The 25,812-nt window shown below is 46.0% G+C and overlaps 1 protein-coding gene across 50 annotated transcripts in view; it reads left to right on the forward strand.

The window, feature by feature from the left end:
• SCRIB (scribble planar cell polarity protein) overlaps nucleotides 1-11,841 on the forward strand; it is a 120,053-nt gene extending 108,212 nt beyond the window's left edge. For 25 of the 50 annotated variants that reach the window (XM_074578138.1, XM_074578117.1, XM_074578127.1 and 22 more), the window contains 5 exons: nucleotides 751-890; nucleotides 1,290-1,327; nucleotides 2,189-2,263; nucleotides 5,553-5,604; nucleotides 9,529-11,841. In XM_074578138.1, coding sequence (XP_074434239.1) covers nucleotides 751-890; nucleotides 1,290-1,327; nucleotides 2,189-2,263; nucleotides 5,553-5,604; nucleotides 9,529-9,689 — 466 coding nt within the window. In that variant the 3' untranslated portion in view covers nucleotides 9,690-11,841. Of the gene's footprint in view, nucleotides 1-750; nucleotides 891-1,289; nucleotides 1,328-2,188; nucleotides 2,264-5,552; nucleotides 5,605-5,750; nucleotides 5,786-9,528 lie in introns of all 50 variants that reach the window. The other 25 variants (XM_074578123.1, XM_074578131.1, XM_074578125.1 and 22 more) reach the window with 2 other exon arrangements.
• The last annotated feature ends 13,971 nt before the right edge of the window (nucleotides 11,842-25,812 follow it).

The raw sequence follows: 25,812 nt of genomic DNA on the forward strand, positions 1-25,812 counted from the left end.
GGGCACCTGCTTCCCCGGGCCAGGCCAGCTCAGATGTCTAGTCCAAGGCAGAGTCACGCCTCAAGACTCCCTGGGTCAGGAAGCCAATCCAGGTGTGCACAGCCCCCTCCCTGCCAGCTGCATGCTCTGTACGCCACGCTCCGTCCGTACCCTGCAGCCTGCGAGGGGCAGGGAGGACGTTTTAGTGGTTGCTGGTGTTCATTTCCCTGAGGTCCCACAGACTACCGGCAGTTGTCTCAATGAGAACGAGGGGGGATGCGGGTCTGTTTGATGGGGAGAAGGGAGCAGACATTTCTGACGGCTGAGCCCACTTTTTCTTAGCTATCTCATTATCTCCTGATGGCTGAAGAGGGTTAAGATGCAACACACTGAGAGCACAGAGGAGGGTAGAGCCCTGAGAACTGTTCCTACTCGTTTGAGCCCCTGGAGTTCCTTTCCCAGCTTGGGTTTCTCTCCCATCCTATCTGGCACCTCTGGAAAGGCCTGCGGCTTCTCAGTGCGCTGGTGCTTGGCTCTAGGCTCTGTCTTTTCGACACATACGATGTGTGTTCCAGGATGACAGCAAACCAAGCTGTTCTCATCTCCTGCTTTGAAAGTCTGTCTGCCTCAGGGAACCACGGGTGCTTAATTTCGCCTTTCTGCGCTCAGCCTGTTGACTGTGTCTGGCTGCTGGGCGCAGAAGGCGGCATTATCTCTTACTGAGAAGGCAATGTCTGATGTCTTTTTCTCCCTCCCTCATTTCTGGGGCAGGATGAAATCACTTGAACAGGATGCTCTTAAAGCCCAAATGGTTATTGCCAAGTCCAAGGAGGGGAAAAAACGCAGCACACTGGAGCAGCTGGCAGAGTCACCTTCGCCTGTTCCTACTCCATCACCGACACCACTGGAAGGTACTGTATAGCTGTCTCGATCTCGGAGGGAAAAAGTTAATGCTTCTCTAGCATAACTTGCTTGAAAGCAGACCTGTTAAAAGTAATTTCCTCCTGCAGCCTAGACTGGAAGGTCTTTTGGGGCATATGACGTCTCTCAACACAGGGGATGGGCCTGATCTATAGAAAACGTGAGAGAACATCTGAGGTATGGTTCCAGGGAACCAGAGCAGAAATTAAACCAGCATCATGGCTTTTTAAAAAAACAGGAAAGAGGCATTTGTTCTGAGAAGGCAGTGTCTGTCCCGAGTGTAGAAAAGACTACGCTTAAATGCTGCTACATGGAAGGGGCAGATCTGGGGAAGTGTTGCATAGAATACGACCGTTCACTAAATAGTGCTTTTCTGTCGTCTTTTGCAGATTGCAGTCCCAGAAACGTCACTTCACCAGGAAGGCTGGTATGACATACTTCTGCTTGCTTTTGTTATCTCACCGATAATCCTGGGATTTCTCGGTTACTCAGCTTGGGTGCGGACTGTGCGTCTGGGCCATGGGATCCCTACTTAAACACTTCAGCCAGGTCTGGCTGCATGGTATAGAGAATTGTGAAGAGGGTACAGTGGGTGGAGCTTTGCCATAACCATTGCTAGAGGCATCCCCCGTTTTTTGCAACTGTGATGTAACATCTGTTTTCTGTTTCCCTGTTTTATTATTTCATCCTTTTCTTGGTTCCTAATCTGTGTTCAGAAAGCCTTTCACTTCAGAGGCTTCGGCCCCTTGTTTCCTCAACAGCATAAAACTGAGAACTTCAGCTGTAATCATAATTTTCCTTTCTCGAAGCACTGTATAAATGCAACAGGACATTGTTGCAGAGAACTGTCAAAATTAGTAAGACAGATAAAGGTAAGAGTGGGAGCAGCTGCACAGTGGGGACCTGGTTTTGCCCATGGTCAGACAATGCAGCCAGCTCTGGATTGAAATCCTGACTGTTCCACAGCCGCCAGGAATCTTGCCACAAATTTTCTCACGAAAACAGGTTTCCTACCTAACTTGGTGTGGGTGTGCATTTTACTGGAGCATGTAATGTTTTCTCTGCAACTTGGAACCTCTGTCCTGACACCAGAACAGCTAAAAAGACAGTATTCCAGAGATTCCTCATTTTCAGAGGCTGTATCCAGGCACTCTTGGCACTAACTGAGAATGGCACTCTGCTTCTGGTTTTGTCTCTGCATAGATTGCTCACTTGCCGCTTGTTTTCCATCCATTTCTCTCCCCTTACTTGCTCTTCTCTGTTTCTTCTCTTTTGCTGTCCCTTCTAGTCCATGTCTGAAAAGAAGTTTGACTACCGGGAATTTGCTGCTATTCCTTCCTCCAAACCTGTTTACGAAATCCAGGTATAAACTGCATGCTGAACCATTAGATTGGTTAGGGCTTGATGTGATGGAAGTGCATCTGAAGTGATGACCTTCAGAGCAGAGGTTGAATAATTTGAGGAAGTCCTCTCTCTTCAAAGGCCCTGTCTGTGTGGGAGGCAACGAGAGCCAGCCAAGCTGTACAACTAAGGGTTTATTGGAGACTTCCATCCAGTGGAGTTGTGAAAAAGTTGGTCCAGATGGATTTAAAATTAATGACAAAAGCTTTGCAAATATAAAACAGCTACATCTTCACCTTAATTGATCCTGAAATATTTTTAAGTGAAAGACGAGAACTAAAAGGGAAGAAAAAACTGTAAAAAAGTTTGCCAACAAATTGCAAATGGGAGCAAATGGTAACTTCAAACTAGAATGTATCCAGCATCCTGTGCAAAAAGCAGCTGTGGTGACAAGTCTCATGTGTTGTAACTCTGCTGTAGATGAACTGTGAATTAATCACATGGTAAGAGAACACCAAGTTTTGAGGTTGAGTGCCATGGCGAGGTGGTCAGGTTCTGCTTCCTAAAAGAACTGCTGCTTTGCCATAGAACCGCAGAACCTTCAGAGGTTGGAAGGGGCCTCTGGAGGTCATCTTGTCCAGCGCCCTTGCTCAAGCAGGGCCACCTAGAACCAGTTGCCCAGGACTGTGAACTCTCTGGGTTCATCACTAACTGGTGGCATTTGTGACAGCTGATTTGAGCAGATACTGTATGTCTGTAGGTTGGGGGGGGTTGGGTTGTTGGTTTTTTTTAGTTTTATATGAAGACAGTGAAGCAGATGCCTGCAGTTAGGTTTGTGTTAAATACAGAATTAAATACACAATAGTTAAATATACAATAAAAGGATTTTTCTGTTTGACTAAAATGATAGCTGTAAAGCTGAAACAGCACATGAAATGCAATCAGACTGGAAACTCCGGGAGGGTTAGGTCTGTATATACAATACCAGCATGAGCAGAAGCACTTACAAAGATGTTCTCTTCTATTTCAGAAATGAGGTTTGTATGGAGAGCTAGCAAGTACTGACATCTTGTGCTTTAACTTGCTGTCATGACACAAAGGTCCCAGGTCCAAGGTGTCATCTCCAAAGCCAGGCTGACTTTGGCAGAGTTGCAGTTTGAGGATTCTCAGGCAGTTGTACGTTATTTGCTGCATGTTCTTGGCTGACTCCTTTCCCTGGTGGTATTGCTCAGCCTTTGGTAGTCACTCGTCTTTTTCCTCTGAATCCCTTCCCTGTCAGGGTGTGCACCCATTCAGGTTCTGTACCGAGGGAGTTGAGGGCTGGCCACTGAGCCCCGGTGGCAGCTCTGGACTGCCCGTTTCCCCAAGCCTCTGCTGAGGCCACAGTGCAGCACTGGGTCTTCATGCAGCTGAGAAGGTGCCTCCAAAGGAGGCGACACTTGCAAATCATCCGGCAGTTCCTCTGGACCTCTCTCAGCAGTGCAGTAATTAAGAGACTGTATTTCTTCCTGGCCATAGTCGCACAACTGTGTCACGCCCTCTGGATCAGTGCGGTGCTATTTGGCTGGGCTGTGTTCCTCCACGGTGCATGCCGAAGTCATCACAGCCGCCTGTGCTCTGCTCTCTGCCGTTCACGAAGGACACGACTGCTACCATACATTTGCTTTATTTCTAAAGCTCTGAATGGGCTGAGATCGTGTCCCCCTCTCTCCTGCCTCCTCCAATTTTACCGCTTGCACAAAATAGACAAGTTTACATGGAAATGAGGACTCCTTGCACTCTCACAGCTGTGAAACTTCCCTAGTGCTTTCCATGTGAGTGTATAGAGCCACCAGCCTTTATCCTACAACTTAAGAAAAATTAAGCTACTCCTCACTTTTGCTCTTGAGCTGAGCAAGGAGACCCCTAAAAGATAGATTTTGATCAGTAGTGGTCAGAACTTTCAGATGAGTTTGGCATTATTAAACTTGCTGAATACTGAGCTCTTCTGAAACCCTATCCTTGTATTTGTATAGCTCAGAGAAGCGTTGAGCTCACTGTAAGTATTGTGTACAAACCTAGAAAGACAAGTAGAAGTAACAAATGCGGTCACTTTTGAAGTAAACAGAATACCCCAAGATAATACTTTGACCTTTCTATCCTTGAAGCACTATATACAGCTAGATTAAATTCTCTAATTCAGCAAAATAAGTAGGGCTTGGTACATTTATGCCTGTCCCCAGAGTAGTGTTGATTTTCAACCCACCACAAGTTCATGACCATGGGCAAAGTTGTTTTCTCATGGTGTTATCACTCTGGTCTGATGAGTTTCATCAACAGAGCTGTTTGTTGGAATGGTCGTTTTGTGAAGGCTTTAGAAGTAGCAGGAACTGGTGAAGTTTCGTGATTATCACTTTTCTGATGATTAGCCATTCCTCCAAAGCTGTCTCTGCCGTGTGTTGGGACATAACTGCTTCCTATCCCACATCATTTCTCTGTACACACCTGAATGTAAAGTGAGCTGGGGGGGTTCAGCCTGGAGAAGAGAAGGCTCCGGGGAGACCTTCCAGCCCCTTCCAGGCCCTCAAGGGGCTCCGGGAAAGCTGGGGAGGGACTCTGGAGCAGGGAGGGGAGCCACAGGACAAGGGGGAAGGGTTTTAAGCTAAAAGAGGGGAGATTGAGATTAAAAATAAGGAAGAAATTCTCCATGATGAAGCTGGTGAGCCCCTGGCCCAGGTTGCCCAGAGAAGCTGTGGCTGCCCCATCCCTGGAGGGGTTGAAGGCCAGGTTGGAGGGGGCTTTGGGCAACCTGGGCTGGTGGGAGGTGTCCCTGCCCAGGGCAGGGGGTGGCACTGGGTGGACTTTAAAGGTCCCTTCCAACTCTGACCATTCTATGATAAGAAAGTTGATTTTGCCTGAGAAGCTAGGCCTGGGAACAACACAGGTGCAGAATTTGGATCCGGGATTCTCAAGGAAATGTAGCTCATGTCTTTGCTCTCCTCTCATGTTCCTACTCATTTTCTGTAGTCTTTATGCTTTCTGCCTTTCCTGTCACTTCCCATCCTCTCCTCCCTACACACACAAAGTAGAAGGAGGAGCGCTCTGAGGGTCAGACACCCCTCATCCTGCAGTTCAGGCAACGGGCTGCTTGACTTCAGCACGAAGGATCAGTGCTGTAATCGCGTGCGTGCGCTGAGGGTCATGCCCGGCTGCTGTATTACCAGCGCCTTTGAGGGCAAAAGGTTCTCTGTAGTGTGGTGGAAGGCTGGAGGTGGGGAATTGCCTGGCACTAGTGCTAGAGGTGGATGCTCACATCTTCTGTTCTCTTCCAGTCCCCTGATGCAGCTGATGACCTCAGATACACAGATGACAGAAATAACTCAGGTAAGCTCACGGCCAAAGGAGTCGTCTCTGTATTCCTTGCTTCCCACCGCAGTTCTAGGGGGTTCCCCTTTGCCTGCTTGTGGAATCAACCCTGAGGATTTCGACTTCTTGCAGCTTGAAGCAATGTTGTATTTTGTCCGTTCTAGAATGAAACCTCCAAACTCGCCACATTCAGTTTTGGGTAGGATATTTGCATTGTGCTTTAGTGATTGCTAATTTGCTGAGAATGGTGTGTAATAAGCATGCTTAGTTTTCCTCTGGTTTTGTGTTCTGGAGTAAAGAACAGTAGTAGAACATTGGTGGGAAGTTTTGGCCTCTGTCACCCACTGTAGGTGGATAACATCCATTGTTCAGGTCTGTCTTCTGCCCCTTTGGTGAGAGCACAGAATCTTGCCGCCAGCAGCAGGCAGCTGCAGATAAATTCATCCTGATTTAAGACTTGCGAGTATTTGGGTGCTTTGGTACCCAGGTGACTCTCCAAGTCTGTGCTGGTGGATCTGTGTGCACGGTCACCTAAATAACCAGCAATTAAAGCTTTGACTGCTTTATCTCTCCAGGCTGTCCTGGCTGCGGTACATCTTTCTGTCCCCAGCTGTAACAGACGGGCTCAGACCATCTCCCGCTTCATCCCGGTGGCTGTAGCAGGAGCGTGGAACTCAGCAGGGCCTGCCTGCTCATTAGTATTACTTTGGTTTCCTTTAACAGATGATGCTGGTTTTCTTCTACATGTTTTGCAGCTATTTTTCCCCCCCTTTATTTTGCGCAAGGAACGGTTTCTCTCTCAATTTTATCTTGGCAAATCTCTCTGAGTAAAGGCTGCACTCCAGATAGCTGATCCCTGCATTTCCAGAAGGAGGTTCTGCTGCAGAGGTACTCGAGAAAAACTTATTTTCCTGAGGACAGCATCTGTTTTTCATCCCTCGGAATAAAGCTGTCAGCCCCGGGTTAATCTCTTGAGGTAGTCCATTCAGTCAGCGTAGATAACAAGAAGGTCACTGAAGAATCAGGAATTAATCAGCAATCGCTTAGGGGCTCCAGACCTCGTTGTTGCCCATCATTGGTCTGTTGGGCCCTCAAATAGAATAAAAGCCGTGAGGAAGAGTGTGGTGCTCTATCAGGAGTTTTTTAGGCCAGTGCTTAGTCTTCGAGTAATCCTTAAGTCACCACTGTAGGAGGCTGTGATGTGTGTGAGGCACCAAAAAAATGCTGGTTTTCCAAAATCAGTTTGGAAGGATAGAGATGAAGATGCAACTAAGCTCTTTTGGTATAGGACAAAGCTCTCAGGTTTTTTTTAGATTAGTTCCACCCCATCCCATTCTTCCAGGCAGCGTAGCATTCCAGCCAACATATAGATTTTTATTTTTACATAGATTTTGGCAAGTTATGAAATCTGTATGAGGAATTTAAAAAATTCGCCTTTTCTGCATCAGTTCTGGTCTCTGTGAGTTTTTAGGGAAAGACTATAAGAAACAGAGAAGATGAGCTTGCATAGATGCATATTCTCAATTTTCTGTAATCACCTATTAAGAAGGGATGTCTTGACCCAGGTATTGTATATAGATCATCAATGGAATAACCCTCTATAAAATTGCCTAGATTTTTTTTTTAAAATCTTTCATGACAGTTTGTGGCATTGAGTTCCATGATCGGGCATTTTGTTTACTTTAATTCTGTTTCTTGATAATTTCCTTGGGTCTTCTGGGATGCAGTGAGTAACGATGTCGTATTCACTCTTTCTGTGCCATTCATATAGGCCAGTATCATATCAGTTATCTTTCTTCCAGGCTGAAGAATCCTGGTTCTTTGTGGGAATCATTCCCCCACCCCTCTGGACCTTTTTTATTTAATCTATGCCATTTTTAAGAGAGGAGGGGAACGGGGCTGCATGCAGTATTGCAAATGTAGGTATATGATGAGTTCATGCAGTGGCAGAAGGTGTTCTCTATGTTTTCCTATCTTTTCCGATATCTAATCCTCAAAAGTGAAATGGAATTGCTGAGAAGCGTGCCAGTGTTTTCAGAGAGCTCCCCCCGATGACCACAGAATCATAATCTCATTTAAGGGTGCTGCATTTCGTATGTAGTCAGGATTAAATTACTTAAGCGTCATCCAGTAGTGTAAAAATAAACTTACTTAAGTCAGCATGAGGTTCTGGCTAGTCCGATATTGTCTGATGTGAGCCACTGGGAATACCAAGAAAAGAGCATGAAAGAAGAAAAGCATAAAGGGATTCCTTCCAGAATAAGACTCCAGGCTACAACAGTTGGTGTTTTAGCACTTTCTGAGCCAGAGGCCTTTAATTTTAGAGTTGTTTACTTCTTTCTTGAATCTATTCACACTTGCAGTAAATTTCACCTTCCACATCGTTGCCCAGTCAACTCTGTAAAATCCTAATACCCTTTTTTGTAGTTGAGTTTCGTTTGACAACCCTGATAGACAGCTTGGTATCGTCAGCAGCTTCTCTCAGTAAAGTCTTTGTCACTCACGTCACTGCTCCTTCTCGTTAGTTACCAAATACAGACCCTAATACAGGTAGCTGCTCTGTGTTGTGATAGTAGGTAATAACTGCCTGCACTTTTTCTGTGTTTTAACTACTTATTTACCCACTAAAGGACATGCCCTCTCATCCCGTGGCAGCTTGTTTTCGTTAAGAGCTTTGGCTGAGGAGCAATCAAAAGGTTTTTTTAAAAGCTCAGTGTGCTGTGTTGGGATCACTTAACTTGCATGTTTGATGGCTCCTTTGGCAAATTCTAGTCTAAGAGGGTCTAAAAGGAATGAATTCCCTCTAAGCCACACTGATTTCCTCCCCCAACCCCCCCATCTGGGTTATCACCTGCATGTGCCCGTCCCTTTCTTTTATACCCGTTGGCCTTGTTTGGAGGCCAGTCATTACTTACCATCCCAGGATCCTTTCAAGGTGTCAGATTTGTCGCCTGCGTTCATTTGGTCCTGAGGTCTTTTCAAACAACAGGTTAATGCTACGGTTAATAGTTCCGGAAGGATTCTGAATTATAACAACTCGGGCACTGTCACACGGAGGATATCGCACCTTGGCGTGCAGCTCTAGAGCAGAGGACAGGCCACCGGGTACAGCTCAGCGAGCCGCGCACCTTTGGTCAGATGTATCTTCACAGATTGCTGTATTTGAGGTTCTCTGCTGTGTTCAAAGACTTGAGAGGCTTCCCAGGAGCTGGGTTGCACTTGAAGGGAAAAACCTGTGGTTTTGTGGAATTTTTGTCCTGTTTACCAAGTATCTCACAGTAGTTGCTCAGGCCAAATTATCACAAGGGCAGATGTTCCAGGTGTGTGTCAAAGCTCTGCCAGCTCCTTTCAGGAGGGTGAGGAGCCACTCCAAAGCAGCGTGCTTTAGGTGCAGAGCACATCCTCAAAGGCCTGAGACCAAGTTAACTGAGTCTGCCCTGCCAGAGGAGTGTTTTTCCTGGTGAGTTCCTTTGGTGAGGGACCCAAGTCACAGCCTAAATTTACAGAAAGGACTTAGTCATGTAATTTCAACATTAAGCAAGGCCAAATGCTCCCCTCTCTCATTAGCTACGGCAACCGGTGGTCACGTTGCTCTTTAGTGCTTGCTGCTCTATTGAAACTAGTGAAACGCTTGGCACACTAGCATACCTGAGTCCTTTCAGAACACTTCATTTTCCCTAAGGCTTCCGCCTTCCGATAATTTTCAGTGAATCGTAGTTGTTAGGGGCAGGGGCCTTCTCACGCATGTGACTTCGTTCCCAGAATCCACAGCAGTCAGTACACAAGCTGCAGGTCACCTAAAAGTTCTGGGCAGAGGATTGCTGTAAATCACTGAGACTTTGGTGCTGTCTCAAATTCAGCGCCTGGGTATACCCTTATGTCTACGTTAACTACGTGAGCTATGCACTTTCTCTAAAACCTTCACTTTTGTTGTCTATGCAGTTCCCCAGGAGCAGGATGGGCAGCCCGAGGAAGAGGAAATGTTAGTAACACGTGATTCATCAACACCTACTTCATCCGCGCTTGAAGAGATGGCCCTGTACAGCAGCAAACGCAAGCTCCGGCACAGCCGGCGCAGTTTGGAGGCTGCCGTCCCTACGTAGAAATCCGCTGCACCCGGGCGATGGAGTGGCCCAGCACAGGGCTGTTGAGCTTCCTGCGCTCCAGGGACAGCACCGGACTGCCCACACTGCTGCCGCCTGGGCTCTGGACGGGAACTGAGCACCCCAGGGAGCATTGTGGTCAACTAACTTCCTTTAAGGCTGTGAACCGCCCTCTTTTCTCACCCGATAATGCACTGGGGCACGTCCTGAACAAAACGGGACAACACTAGACTTATTGATGGCAAATTGAGAGGAGGTGTGGGTAGGACAGTGGGCAGCTGCAGCTTGTTAGCCTGTAAATATTGTGTGTGGGGGAAGGGTAGGACAGGGAGAACATGTGAGTGTTAGAGTGCGTTGGGCTCCAGCTGTTATTTCCTCAACTTGGATTTTTTTAGTGGTTAATGTGGGAGCTTCTGCTCTGGTATGAATTAGAAGGAAGGTCCAGCCTGCCTTTGCTCCTATTTAATTTCCAGTCTTTTGCCAAAAAGCATCTCCTTCCACCTCCCACACCGTGTCACCTCGCGTTCTTTTGGGATTATGTGGAAACGGGTAGCTTGCAGGCAAAAAAGAAAAAAAAGAAAAAAAGGAATTTCAGTGAAGTGCCTCCCTCTGACACTGACACCTGTGTGCTCAAGCAAAGACAACTGAATAAGCAGGAGCCTGTGCCAGCTCTGTGCCACTTGCCTCTGTGAGCGCAGCGAAGCCCCACGGAGGAAACTGCTCCTGCCAGTATTCCGTGCTGTTCTGGGAGACGGGTGCCTGCCCAGACGTACCCGTAACTGCGTGTGTCACGCGTGCAGTCTTACCCGCTCTACCAGCACACTGTACCGAGTGTCAGAGGAGGCCGGGTGTCTCTTCTGTCAGCACCGTGACTGAATCGGTGACCTGGGGCAGAGATGAGAAAGGAGCTGAACAGCTGTAGCAGGAGCGTAGCAGTGTGCGTGTGTGACAGCGATAGAGAGCAGAATAGTTGGGGATTAGGATACGGTGGCACAGGTAGGACGTGTAAACAGCAGACAGGGTAGCGGGGTAGGGTTCAGGAAATGGGGAAGGGTAGGAAGTGGCATTGCTGGGGTCAGGGTAGGAGTTACGGGGTCTTACAGGTAGGAGGATACCAGCGGGCGAGTCCAATAGCTGTGACATGGAATGTGACGTTCCAGGGGTGCCCAGCGTGGGGCTCTCCAGGAGTGCCTGCCAGGCAGGGAGCACGGTGCAGCAGGACGGGTCTGGCCTATGCCTTGCAATAACTACACGATTCTACTCTCTGGCAACTTGTTGGCTTTAGGCCTCTTTCCGTGTAGAATAGGGAAAAAGCATCCTCGCCCATGCAAGAGGGAAAAAATGAAAAAAGAGCAGGGGTGTGATTCCTGGTTTTCGTGCGTGGAACAAGGGCTGTGAACAGATTCTGTATCAAGTGAGCTCTGACGATGTGGAGGAGACAGATGCTGCTTATAGCTCTGAAATCAGTCTCTGCTGCTCTACTGCCCACTACTGAAGTAAAACATCCCTTTTCTTTTTTTCTTTTTTTTTTTTTTAATGCCTCTAACTTGGAGAAAGGCATCTGAGCGTGGCAGCGATCTGATCTGTCAGCCCCGACACATTGGTGCTCTCTGCTGAACCCCTCCAGCAGTAAGACCAGAGCTGGACCTTAAGCCTCTCAGTGACTCGAAGTGGCTGGGGAGCAACAGGCACTTCTGCTTGTATATTTGCTGAATGAAAGAACTGGATGCAGTTTCTTTTAGTTGAGAATCTCCCTTCATGCCAAAATCCAGCGGATCATTTTAACTGACTTCGTACGTTTTAATTTGACAGAGCTTTGAAGGGGGAACTCTGGTAATCTCAAACTGCAGCTGTGGCTGCTTCCATCATCAGCAATTTGAGCTTTTCCTTTTTAAATCTAATTTTAGCATTTGCTTTTTAACAACAGCAATTTTGGAAACAATCCTGGATTGGTTTTGGTGACTAACTTGTGATTCTTTTTTTTTTCTTTCCCTTTGCGGTACCTGGTGCCAGGCTCTGGGTTCTCTCCCATTCTCTCCTGAGAGACTCTGAGGGAACATTAGCGCATCAAGACTGTAACTAGTGAAATTTGTACAACCAAAGAAATCTATTTTGTGGTTCAAGGATAATAAAGTTTACTTTACATTTTAGAGCCTTTAGTTAATGTCGTTTGCCCTGTGTGAAGTCTGCAATTTCTGCATCAACATTTTGGTTCTAATCATTAGTCAACTCTATAATCTAGCAAACAGCAATGGACAGGAGCTGCGTTCCAGGTCTGGAGTCAGGAACGCACGGATCGGGATCAAAGGCATGAACAGACAGAGTCCTCCTCGGATGCTGGCCATTGAAGAAAGAGGCTGACCCTTTGATCCCTCAGCTTTATACCGACATGGGGCAGATGGGATGGAACGCCCCCTTGGTCAGTTTGGGGTCACCTGCCCCCTCCGCTCCTCCCCCCAGCTGCGGCCCCTTTGCACTTCTCAGCTTCCAACCCTCCAACGGGGCAAGTAACAGCGTGAGCTGAGCTTGGCTGCTACAGCAGTTGTTACAGTATGAGTAAGCTCAGCAGCAGTAAAGATGACAGCACCCTTCTTCAAAGGGTAGTCCCAGCTAGAGTAAGTTACGGCATTTACGTAGACCACACACTCAAACTAATTTTCCCCAGAAATGGAAAAAATAAACAACCCTACAATTATGCAGGGCATAGTAATGAAATTTTAGCCATTAAGGGCCTAGATCTAAAAAGCTAACTTTCAAAGAAGTATACATGAATAGAGATGGAGACAAGTAATTTGGAACTTTAAAGCCGCTTGAAATTTGGGATAACTACAGATCCTGAAACCTCACCTTTAGCAAGCAGGAGGCAAAAAGAGGGAATTCTATGTAAGGGTTAGCTCAAGCAGATGGGAAGGAATCTCAGCGCTAAGCATGGACTAGGGCTGCGAGTCCTGGTTTAACTCCAGCCAGGAGCTAAGCACCAGGCAGTCGCTCGCTCCCCCGGTGGGATGGGGAGAGACTCGGAAGTGTAAGTGAGAAAACTCGTGGGTTGAGATAAAGACAGTTCAATACATAAAGCAAAGCTGCGCATGCAAGCAAAGCCAAACAAGGAATTCATGCACCGCGTCCCATCGCAGGCGGGTGTTCCACCATACCCAGGAAAGCCGGTCTCCATCACATGTAATGGTGACTTGGGAAGAGAAACGCCCTCACTCCGAACATTCGCCCCCCTTCCTTCTTCTTCCCCAGCTTTATAGGCCAAGCATGACGTCGTATGGGATGCAATATCCTTCGGGTCATTTGGGGTGAGCTGTCCTGGCTATGTCCCCTCCCAATGTCTTGTGCACCCCCAGCCCATCCATCACTGGTGGGGTGGGGTGAGAAGCAGAAAACACCTTGACTCCGTGAGCGCTGCTCAGCAGGAAGGACAACATCCTGTATCAGCAACACCGTTTCCAGCACAAATACAGAACATAGCCCCATACTAGCCACTATGAAGAAAATTAACTCTACCCCAGCCAAAACCAGCACACTGCTTTACTTTATTCATTAGATAGTCTGTGTCCAGTCTCCTACACAAAAGCCTGTCCCTCAGGTCCTCCTAAATGCAAATTTTCTTGGTTTCAGGATTAAGTCCTGCCTGGTAGTGGTAGACAAGGTGAGGGATGGAATTCTCGTGCTCCTTCCCTGTATTTCCCTCCTTATCTAATGGTAGACAGGCGTCTTGAATACCTACAGGGTCCTCTTCAAGAACTGCCTACTAAGAGATACAAGGTGCTGATACAGATACAAGATCATGGAAGCTGCAAGTCACAACAAACTTACCCATGTGTAGTCAGCTCTGAGAAACCTGCAACTTGGAAACAGGGCAACTGGAGGATGGAGAACACCGTTTTTCAGTCTTGCCCCCCTGCTGCCAGATGCTTCTGGAGACAACACACTGGACTAGATGAAGCTGTAGTTCTAATTCGGTACCACTTTTGCTGCTACTTGTGTTTTTCATTATCTGTGTTTACAGATAACGTTAGTGACATACATTGTAGATGAAGTAGTGACCGATCCTAAAGACAGAGCATTGTAGGACCTCCACTGTGTTGTAGCCAGCTCCGCCTCTCCACCACTGCAGTTCAGCTTGCCACCCTCAGGGCCTCAGGCAAAGACACTTTCATGGTTTCCAGGTCCATGCCATTTGAATACAGTGTGTCCGGTAACTCATGTCGACACCACAGGAAAGCTGCAGCTTACCCAAATGGACTGTTAATCAACAGCCAACTGCATGTGGACAAGAAGAAGATACTGTCTTACTAAGAAAAAATTATCTACCCACCTAAAGCAGAAATAGAGCACCAGTGCCAAAGTCTGCAACAGGCTCCAGCCAGCCTCCCCGACCAACGGAGACTTGGCTTCGCCAAGGGGCAGCCCTTTCTTGTCAGTGCAAGGAAAAGTCCCTCTTTCCCCTGTAAAGGTTTGACTCATTTTCTGCAGCCAGACAACACCCGTCCCCACCCCACAGTTCCCCTTCTATGAGTTTTCCTCTACTTTTCTTTTTAGGCTGCAGGTAACCAAAGCATAAAGTCTGCACCTTGTACGAAAGCTAAGCAAAGGTGTGATAAGCGTATAATTAAAGGATTAGTTTCAATCACCCTGCTTCACTTTGAACAGAAAGCAGTCTATAAATAACCGTTCATATCAGCAGTACCTGTAACTTACCTGAGGTAGCACCAGCAAAACACCAGACTGCAATAACGTACTGCTATAGGATGGAGCCTCTAAACAGCCTGGAGCTGTTTCATGCACAAACGTGTAATCTTATCTCAAATTTCATACATATAAGAACTCAATAATAGAACAATTGCTCATATAAATTATAGATCTCTTCCCCCACCTCTTCTACTATGGGACACAAAAGTCTTTATTGGGCTGCTTGGAAGGTAGACTGACAGAGATTTTTTTTTTTATTATTTATTATTATTATTTTTATTTTTTGTCCATCCCACAGGTCTCTTCCCTTTCTGCTTGATGCAAGTTTGACGGGCGTTCTCGCCATATACGGCTATAATGACTTCAAACTTACTGTCCATTCAAATGGATCATCTATCTCCTGATTACATCACTCCATACAGAAATTAGAATTCTGTATTCCATATGAAACAGGAACAATGAGGCTAAATTACGACTCATATTGCTACATCATGTTACTCTCCTGCTCTTGCAGCTGCTCCTCTCCCACTCTACACCAGGATGTGGCAGAAGGCACACAGTAATATTAGTGCTGCCTTTTTTGGGCAGATGAATTCTGTGGGTAACAGACCTCGAGTGGCTTTCTGTCCACTGTCTTTCTGTCTGTCCAGTGGCTTTCGGCATGGTGCCGGCTCATGGGCAGCGTTTCCACCCTCCCCAGCCCCCCCCAAGCCCTTCACTCAGGGCTGCTCTCCATCCCTCCACCCCCAGCCTGGGCTGGCACCGGGGGCTGCCCCCACCCCGTGCCAGGACCCTGCACTGGGCCTGGTTGGACCCCAGGAGGTTCCCATGGGGCCACCTCTCCAGCCTGTCCAGGTCCCTCTGGATGGCATCCCCTCCCTCAGCCGCGTCACCGCCCCACTCAGCCTGGTGTTGTCGGCAAACTTGCTGAGGGTGCCCTCGATCCCACTGTCCACGTCACTGATGACGATATTAAACAGTACTAGTCCTAGTATGGACCCCTGAGGGACACTACTCGTCATCTGTCTCTATCTAGACATTGACCATCCCACCAATTCTGCATCCACCAAACAGCCCACCCATCAAATCACAGAATCACAGAATGACAGGGGTTGGAGGGGTTGGAGATCATGTAGTCCAATCCCCCAACCAAATCCATGCCTTCCCAATTTAGAGAAGGATGTTGTGGGGGGGACTGTGTGAAAAGCCTTACAGAAATCCAGACTGACGACATCCGGAGCTCTTCCCTTGTCCACTGATGTAATGACTCCATCACAGAAGGCCACAAGGTTGGTCAGGCAGGACTTTGCCCTTGGTGATGCCCTGCTGGCTGTCTCCAACCACCTCCCTGCCTTCCATGCGCCTTAGCATAGCTTCCAGGAGGATCTGTTCCCTGGTCTTCCCAGACACAGAGGGGAGGCTGACAGGGCAGTAATTTGCAATGAAATTTCTACTTCCAGGGCTATATTAAAGTGGTTTTTTGGTTAGTTGGTAGAATGTGCCCTATGGTACTGTGACAGCATGTATTCTGTACTGCACTTGCAGTGCAAAAGGGACTGTGGCTAAAATGTGACCTTGCTGGTAAACACAGAGCGCTTGAATTGCGTATGTGTCTTCCAGAAGACTGATCTCACTTTGCAGTACTTCAGCATACAGTGTCACGGAAAATAGCACTGGCACCACAAAATAAAGATCAATCCCAACAGGCAATACTAATAAAAAAAAAAAACCACTAAAGTTATTATCATGAGAAACAAACTCAGAAATAGTGCAAAGGCTGGTGAACTGTGAAACGGCAACAGCCCTTGGTCATGTTTCATGTCAAAGAATGTAACATGAGTTCAATATACCGTAACAACAAATCATATTAAAAAATATACGTGTATAACTCAGGTGATCTGGCCCTGAAGGTAAGTGGTCACATATGGAACCCTGTGACTGAAAAAAATGCTCTCAGAGAGCACAAAAAACTGAAGTCCATGCATTAAGTTCCACTATTACCTGGCAAAAAAAGCAATGAAAAATAGCAATGTATGTCAAGAATAAGGTGAATATTTAACAGTCAAGGATTTTTCAAATCAATCGAGGATGGCTATGAAAATTAAACACCAAAACCCCAATCTCTTTATCACAGAATCACACAGAATCACAGAAACTTCCAAGTTGGAAGGGACCTCTAGAGATCATCTAGTCCAACTCCCCTGCTAAAGCAGGATTGCCTAGAGCACATTACTCAGGACCGCATCCAGGCGAGTCTTGAAAATCTCCAGAGAAGGGGACTCCACAACCTCCCTGGGCAGCCTGTTCCAGTGCTCTGTCACCCTCACTGTAATAGCTGTCACCCTCACTTTATAGCAGAGTTTAGAGAGGGATGAGCACGTCTGGATCACGAGGCTGCAGACGCATTTCAAGCAGGCGAGAGGTATCCGCGGTTATGCACTGCTACACGTGTTCAGAACAGAAGATACTAGACTCTTAGAAACACACACCACCAAAAGTTTTACTGCTCTGGAGAAGCAGGTGCCCGAATCCGAGATCATGAAAAACCACCCCATTTTAATATTTGATGGTAATTTATGTGGCGACTTCAAATGTAAACCCCTACGAGGTTAGCACTCAAGAAACCTGGGGTGCTAAAACATTTTATCCTACTTATGTTACGTGGTCACTAGTGTTCAGATAAGGGCATGAGCAACATCCAGTATCACAGAAGACCGGTTAGGGAATTGCTCCAGTCACCCAGATAATCTAGCGCTTACCACCCTGCTGACTGGCAGTAAAAGAGCCAACCAACTCCCCTGTGTGATTTCCAGCTGAACATGTCAGCTGTGCTCACCACCAAGCGCTACATCACTTTTACGACGACTGAAGAGTGACATTTTCAAAATGTTTTATTTATGACAAACGCATTACTTGAAAGAAATGACAAATCAAACAGTAGTGTGTGAATTTTTGAAAAGTTGCAACATGCCTCGAAAAACATTCATGCTTCATGAGACTTAATAAGTAGCAAGACAATGACTGATTCTTGGAAGGCACTATGGAAGGACTGTACTCATGTTTTAGAAACAGGAGGATGATGTAACTCAAATAGTAAACATTGCACAAAATGATGAGTTTGATGAAAGACAGATATTCAAGAACTTACAGAACTGAATGGAGTTACAGCAAAATTAATGAGAGCAACTTCCTAAAGAGCAGCAAATACAAAAATAGAGGACTGAAAAGCAACAATAATGGAAACGTGGACACAAGTATGTATGGGAGAAGGAGGAAGTTGGTGCATTCAAAGAATGCCGTCTTTACTGCTCAGCCCAGCCCTCAGGAGTCCCAGACTTTGGAGAAAGTAACAGGGAAAGAGGAAGACTTCCCCTTGGTTGAGGAGGATCAAGTGAGAGATCAATTAGGTCAATTAGACACCCACAAATCCACGGGTCCCGACAGGATGCACCCAAGGGTGCTGAGGGAGCTGGTGGAAGTCATTGCTGGGCCGCTCTCCATCATCTTTGAAAGGTCCTGGAGAACAGGCGAGGTGCCTGAGGACTGGAGGAAAGCCAATGTCACTCCAGCCTTCAAAAAGGGCAAGGAGGAGGAGCCGGGGAACTACGGGCTGGTCAGCCTTACCTCCATCCCTGGAAAGATGATGGAACAGCTCGTTCTGGGCGTCATCTCAAGGCATATGGAGGAAAAGAAAGCTATCAGAAGTACTCGACATGGATTCACCAAGGGGAAATCATGTCTGACTAATCTGATAGCCTTCTATGATGGCATGACTGGATGGATAGATGAGGGGAGGGCAGTGGACGTTGTCTAGCTTGACTTCAGCAAGGCGTTCGACACGGTCTCCCACAGCATCCTCATAGGGAAGCTTAGGAAGTGTGGGCTAGATGAATGGACAGTAAGGTGGATAGATAACTGGTTGAAAGACAGAGCTCAGAGGGTCATGATTAGGGGCACAGGGTCTAGTTGGAGGTCAGTGACAAGTGGTGTTCCCCAGGGATCAGTACTGGGTCCAGTGCTCTTCAATGTATTCATCAATGACCTGGATGAGGGGACAGAGTGCACCCTCAGAAAGTTTGCTGATGACACAAAGCTGGGGGGAGCGGGGTGGCTGACACAGCAGAAGGCTGTGCCACCATCCAGAGAGACCTGGACAGGCTGGAGAGTTGGGCAAAGAGGAACCTTATGAAATTCAACACGGGCAAGTGCAGGGTGCTGCAGCTGGGGAGGAATAACCCCCTGCACCAGGACAGGTTGGGGGTGACCTGCTGGAGAGCAGCTCTGTGGGAAGAGACCTGGGAGTCCTAGTGGACAACAGGATGACCATGAGCCAGCAATGTGCCCTCATGGCCAAGAAGGCCAATGGCATCCTGGGCTGCATCAAGAAGAGTGTGGCCAGCAGGTGGAGGGAGGTCATCCTCCCCCTCTGCTCTGCCCTGGGGAGGCCACAGCTGGAGGGCTGTGTCCAGTTCTGGGCTCCCCGGTTCAAGAGGGACAGGGAACTGCTGGAGAGGGGACAGCAAAGGACTACCAAGAGGATGAGGGGATGGAACAGCTCTCTGATGAAGAAAGGCTGAGGGATTTGGGTCTCTTCAGTCTGGAAAAAAGACGACCGAGGGGGGACCTTACCAACACTTATAAATATTGAAAGGGGGGGTGTCAGGAGGATGGGGCCAGGCTCTTTTCCGTGGTGCCCGGGGACAGGACAAGAGGAACGGGCACAAACTTGACCATGGGAAGTTCCATCTCAACATGAGGAGGAACTTCTTTGCTGTGAGGGTGGCAGAGCCCTGGCACAGGCTGCCCAGAGAGGTGGGGGAGTCTCCGTCTCTGGAAACATTCCAAACCCACCTGGACACATTTGACCTGCTCTGGGTGCCCCTGCTCTGGCAGGGGGTTGGACTAGATCTCCAGAGGTCCCTTCCAACCCCACCATTCTGTGATTATGTGTGAAGTTCAGTGAAGGAAGATGGAAGACATGCTAATTTTCCATTCAAACAGTTAGCTCCAAAATTAAATTTATATGAATTTACAAACTTGCTAAAGAACATGTCTGTCAGTTGTAAAGGGGAACTACTGTAGTAACATTTTAATGAGTAGAAGGAATAAATTATCATGAATGGAAATATTCAGAAGTTTTTTCTCTCCTGTTGTGTACCCCTAGTGGTAATCTTTCCACAGGACTTGAAAAATGTACACTAAAAAAATATGACCTCTACTGGCAGAAAGATGAACTGCCACGGAAAATTCAATGGATGGAATTCAGCAGAGTTGAGGAAAACTACAGAACTTTTTCCAGATTCAAAAATGGACATCTACCTTGGCCAAGGCCTGCTCCAGCTCTCAAGACTTAGCTGAGCATGGAAATGTAGCTCGGACTGACATTTTTCAGATTAAAGGCTCATACTAGTTCAGAAAGGTTTTACAGAACACATACAGAAGTTTAATTACTAGGGAAAGATTTCTTTAGGGGAGAATCTTCTCGTCATGAAAACTTAAAAAAAAAAACAACTGAGGAAAAGCATACATAAAAAGGGAAAGGTAATGGTGAGTTGTTTAGAATAATTTATTGGATGCCTTAAAATGTATTAGGGAAAAAACTACTGGATTAATATCACACCAAATAAAAAAAAAAATAAACCTGCTTGAGAGAAGACATGGAAGAAATCACAAAAATCTCTCTGTATACCCATGTAAAATGACAGGTATTACTAGCTAGCGTCATCAGCAGGCAGGAAATTAATACATCAGTGATATAAAGCAATAAATAAATAAAGCAAATCAGCAGTCTTCCAAAAAAAAAAAAAAATTAAAAAAGGCAAAAAGAAAGCAAAAGCTAAAAAATCATGAGCAGGCAGCTCTCTCAGCCTTTCCTGCTATGTGAGGTGCTCCAGTCCATCATCCTTGTGGTCCTTCACTGGACTCTCTCTCCTGCATGTCCATGTCCTCCTTGCGCTGAGGGGCCCAGAACTGGACACAGCACTCCAGGTGCTGGGTAGAGGAGAAGGATCAGTCCCCTCGCCCTGCCGGCAACATGCAGCCAGGGATACCTTTAGTCTGCATTACAGCCAGGTCCCATTGCTGACTCGTGTTCAACTTGGCGTCCACCGGTACCCTGAGATCCTTTTCTGCAAAGCTGCTTTCCAGCTGGTTGTTCTCTGGCGCATCTTGGTGCAGGAAGTTATTCCTTCCCAGGTGCCGGACTTTACACTTCCCCTTGTTGAGCTGCAAGAGGTTCCTGTTGGCCCATTTCTCCCTCCTGTTGAGGTCCCTCTGGATGGCAGTATGACACTCCAGTGTACCAGCCACTCCTCAGTTTGGTGTTGTCTTCAAGCTTGCAGATCATTAATGAAGATGTTAAACAGGACCGGACCCAGTATTGACTCCGGGGGTACACCACTAGTTACTGGCCTCCAACTGGACTTCGTTCCACTGATCACCACCCTCTGGGCCTGGCCGTTCAGCCACTGTATGTTTATCCAGCCTATACTTCATCAGCTTCGCTACGAGGATCTTACGGGAGATCATGTCAAAGGCCTTACTGAAGTCCAGGTAAACATTATAATACAAATGTCATAAGACAGTTAATTAAGTAATCATGCTTATTAAAGCAACTGGCTAAAGAAAGGCAAAAATGAAGGGCAAGTGCGCTAGGCCATATTAATAGAAGTAACGGAAGTCTGAGCATGATTCAGTTAACGATTATGACACCCAAAACTGATCTCCAATTCACTGACGGTAAACTGCTCTAGACTATAGTAGGAGACACCCATCTCACATGATGATACCTGAATTTGTGTGTCTTAAGCTGAAACATCTTACAGCTTCAAGAAAAAAAGATCCATAAATTCAAAGAGGCAGGCAGAAGGGCAGTACTTTACCCAAAGTCAGTGGACACTGTAACACCACCAATGACCACCAGTCGCTGACTCAGGATTAGGGACAGTCCCAGTGCTTCTGCCAGAAGCAATTTCTTAAGCTTTATTAACACAGTGGTCTCTCGCTATCACGACAATCAGTGGCAATCTAAATTGATCAGATATACAAGCTCCTTTGATACTGTAGCCAAGTTTTTCCCATTGAGCAATGCTGTAATACACCAACAGATCTACATTTTTACAAAAACCTCGGTAACAAATCCCCTCCTCAGCACACACACTAGAGCAACAGTTCTGGATCTTAAAGACTCTCAGCTACTTTATCCCCTTAGTTTTTGCTTTATGAGCAATTCTTGCACTCCATGATATCCAGCTGAGAATGACTTATTCGTTGGTATAGCAAAAGTAGTTTTCAGAGCCCCTGCATGAGGCCAGCACAAACAAGTGTGGTCTGGCACAATTTTACATTCTTTTTTCATATTAACCATTTTTCCCACTCTCTGAGAGGACAGGCAGAAGCAAGAAAACATGCCTCTGGCCATTTCCCAGAGAAGAAATAACATTTACAAGACTCAAAGTTATTTAATTTTGCTTGTTTTGGAAGAAAAAAAACCAACCACAAACCCAACCAACCACAAACAAGAGTTTTAGACCGTCTTTAGTGGATACCAGCATTCCCAGGGCAGAAGTAAGGCAAGCAACAGACTTTCCTACATACATGCTCACCTATATTGGCTTCCTCATCTAAGCAACTCTAAAGTATTTTGAGTTCATCCACATCATAACCATGGGAAAGTAACACCTCATTAATTTTGCAGAAACTGAAGTAAATGACAGGGTAATCGTTATCTAGCCACAGTAGTCTGAGAACTACAGAACCTTCTTTTGGGAGAAATGGGACAGGAGCGGATGATAATATTCCCCTTTCTCTGCTCCTTCCAATATGTCTCAGAGAGAGACAGTATAAGAGAGGGTTCACAGAGACAGGGGTTAGGAAAATGCAGCGTGTTCTCATAAAGAAATGAGGAAAGAAAGACAAAAACAGAGGTAAAAATAATGCTTTAAAGATCATTAATTTCATTCTTTCAGTCACATTTCTTCTAACATTTTCACTTAAAACATGCCAAAACAAATATCAAATAAATTGTCGCATTTTCTAGCAAAGCCTGCAAGGTTTTATCTGGGTTAGCTCCACTCTGAGCAAATTTTTCTTTTTAACTTCCCAATGATGCCAAATCAAAAACCACTGCAATAAGCAAAGAGAAACAGGATGGGGGGAACAGAAGATTTGCAACTCACACAGCACGGGAAAAAAAACCCAACAGTTTCCTCTCTCTGATACATCTACCACAGTCAAACAGGCATTAAATTGGGAATATACACAACAGGAATCTCAAGGACAAAGGTCTGAGTTCATCCATCCTAGTTTAGGGTGGGAAGCTACAAGTATAGTCAATATTTCAAAGCTCCTTAAATGTTTCAAGTTACCCTTTCTATTAACTTGTCTAATAAACGGAAGGACCTCTACCTACAAATCTATATAAATTCTAATATGAAAATTCTAGTTATTATAAATCAAATTGCTCAATTTAAATTAAATGCAAGAATAAATACATGAAGATGTATAAATAAGCCTCTAAGGAAAGCACTAAGTGCCTCTAAGATGCACTTTGTCCCTGAGTCATTCAGTCCAGCTGACTCGAGTATCAAAGAAGCTCTTCTTCAAAACAGAAATGCTAATGCTACCACAAATCTATACCGCAATCAAGCATGAAAACTGTACAAATGTAATTTCTAAATGTAACTATATGAATATTTTTCAGGAAGGCTATTGAAAAATACCAGAATTTACAAGAAATAAAAAAAAGAAACTGCTAAAAGCAAGCTATGCAGATAGAAGGTCAAAAAGACCAAACACAAAATGAAAACTCCTCCTCAAATCAAACTTACTATACATCGTAAAAATTTTTGCCTCAGCTTTTCAAAAGGGGTAAAAAAAAAAGAAAGACAGCTAATGGGAATGAGTAATTAACAGGAAATGGAATTACCTTGCTGGAGATACATAAAAATTCAAGAATCCTATTATGGAATGTGTTGGGTTGGAAGCGACCTCTAAAGGCCATCTAGTCCAAGCCCCCTGCAGTGAGCAGGGACATCTTCAACTAGATCAGGTCGCTCAGAGCCTCATCCAGCCTGGCCTTGAACGTCTCCAGGGATGGGGCCTCCACCACTTCTCTGGGCAACCTGTTCCAGTGTCTCACCACCCTCAGTGTAAAGAACTCCTTCCTAATGTCTGATCTAAACCTGCCCTGCTCTAGTTTAAAACCATTGCCCCTTGTCCTATGGCTATGTGCCCTTGCAAACCGCCCCTCCCCGGCTTTCCTGTAGGCCCCCTTCAGGTACTGGAAGGGGCTCTAAGGTCTCCCCAGAGCCTTCTCTTCTCCAGGCTGAACAACCCCAACTATCTCAACTATCCCCAAGAAGATTCTGCATACCCCAGAATTTGGAAGGAATGGCACACTAAATCACAAATCCAAATATAAAAAATAATTTGAGATATTTATTTCCAGTGTGGTGTTACATCGTAAGTTACTTAAAGCTGTTTGCTCACCCCTAGTCCTTTTCCAAGTTATCATATTTTTTCCCCTTACAGTTGTGAGATTTTATCATAGTACCTCTTGAGTGGCACAATAACCACTTGATCCTGGCCCCTGTTTGAGTCGTATGGCCCCACCCCCCCAGTCTGGAGAATTGCCCTCTTCCATAGAACAGTTTCCTCCTTCTCCTTCAAGAAACGCAATAAATTCCTTCCTCCCCTTCGCTGTGTGGTTATCACCCTTCAGTATCGTGCTGCACTGTGCTACTTAATACCAGTCCTATCAGTTCCAACAAAGAAAGAGGCACTAGGCTGAGAGCCAGGCAGCCTGGCTTATATTTACTGGTTTTCACCATATTCCTTAGTGATTATCTCATCATCTCTTTATCCAACAATTTTATCTGAAGCACACACTGCAATTACTGTAGAATGCAGATCTCATTTTACTCCTTTATTTCAGCTTGCATACAAAGTTCAGTTAAAGTGAAGAAAAAAAGTACAGAACTTGAGATGAGAAGGCCTCATCCCCTACCTTTCTTCCTCTAACTGTAATACACCCAATGCTTTGTTTGCCAGGTAAATAATCGCTTTTTCTTTTGACTGACTTGGCCATCTGACCTGGTTTATATAAAGAAAACAACTGCGATGCAGAAAAGTGGCTGGTGGAGCAGTACCAAAGTAGGAACAGAGTTACTAAAATTGCACACTAGCTCCTGTATCTATTCTTCCTTCATTTAAATTTATAATATCCCTTTTTATTCTCCGTCACATGCTGAATTTGAATTGTATGCTAGAGAAAAATTAAGTAGAGCTTCTATTCAAAATAGAATACACATTTTAGAAGTTTTCCTAACAATTTAGCAGCCTGCTGACACAACCAGAAATGTCAGTTTTCAGAGACATGACTGTCTCCAAACTGAAAAAGTATAAAAGCCTAGAATTCTAATAGGATTTGATGATTTCTATTCCATGCCTGATGCGTTCTGCCCCTCCCATTATAGTCTAGGTCATACTTGTATTTCCACAGAATCCAGTCAAAGTCTATGAAACTGTGAAAATATAGTCTCGCATTCTGTATTTCACTTGACCTCACCAGCTTTACTTGAAATCAAATGACCTGCCAGCTTTTACATTCTCCAGATGTTACACTGCCAGATGCCTCAAGCAGGGAGCAAGACCCATGTGTTGTCAACAGAAGAGAATTAATTAGGTGAAATACAACTGCAGAATCCCATGGGTAAAGTCATACTCCAGCCTAGACAGTGAAGTAAAAACCTGCCAAGGTCCCCAACTTTTCAGACCAAAAAATGGTCTGAAAGACTTTCCACTGTTTAAGTAAATAAATCCGGTAAGAATTCACAGCTTTAATTTACCTGGTACACCACCTTTGCAGACACAAGGCCTAAAAAAACAGAATGCCCCTTCTCGCTATAGAATCATAAAATTGTCAAGGTTGGAAGGGACCTTTCAGATCACGGAGTCCAACTATCAGCCTAACACTGACAAACCCACCATAAACCATGTCCCTCAGCACCAGGTCTGCCCAGCTTTTAAATACCCCCAGGCATGGCAATTCCACCACTGCCCTGTTCCAGCACTTGACAACCCTTTCCATGAATAAGTTTTTCCAAATACTCAGTCTAAACCTACCCTAGCACAACGTGAGGCCGTTCCCTCTTGTCCCGTGGCCTGTTCCTTGGGAGAAGAGCCCGACCCCCCCTGGCTGCCCCCTCCTTTCAGGGAGCTGCAGAGAGCGAGAAGGTCTCCCCTCAGCCCCCTTTTCTCCAGGCTGAACACCCCCAGCTCCCTCAGACGCTCCTCACAAGACTTGTGCTCCAGACCCCTCACCACCTCCGTTGCCCTTCTCTGGACACGCTCCGGCACCTCAGTGTCTTTCTTGGAGTGAGGGGCCCAAAACTGGACACAGCGCGCGAGGTGGGGCCTCACCAGA

This window comes from Larus michahellis, chromosome 2 (genome assembly GCF_964199755.1).
Source record: "Larus michahellis chromosome 2, bLarMic1.1, whole genome shotgun sequence".
Taxonomy (NCBI): Eukaryota; Metazoa; Chordata; class Aves; order Charadriiformes; family Laridae; genus Larus; species Larus michahellis.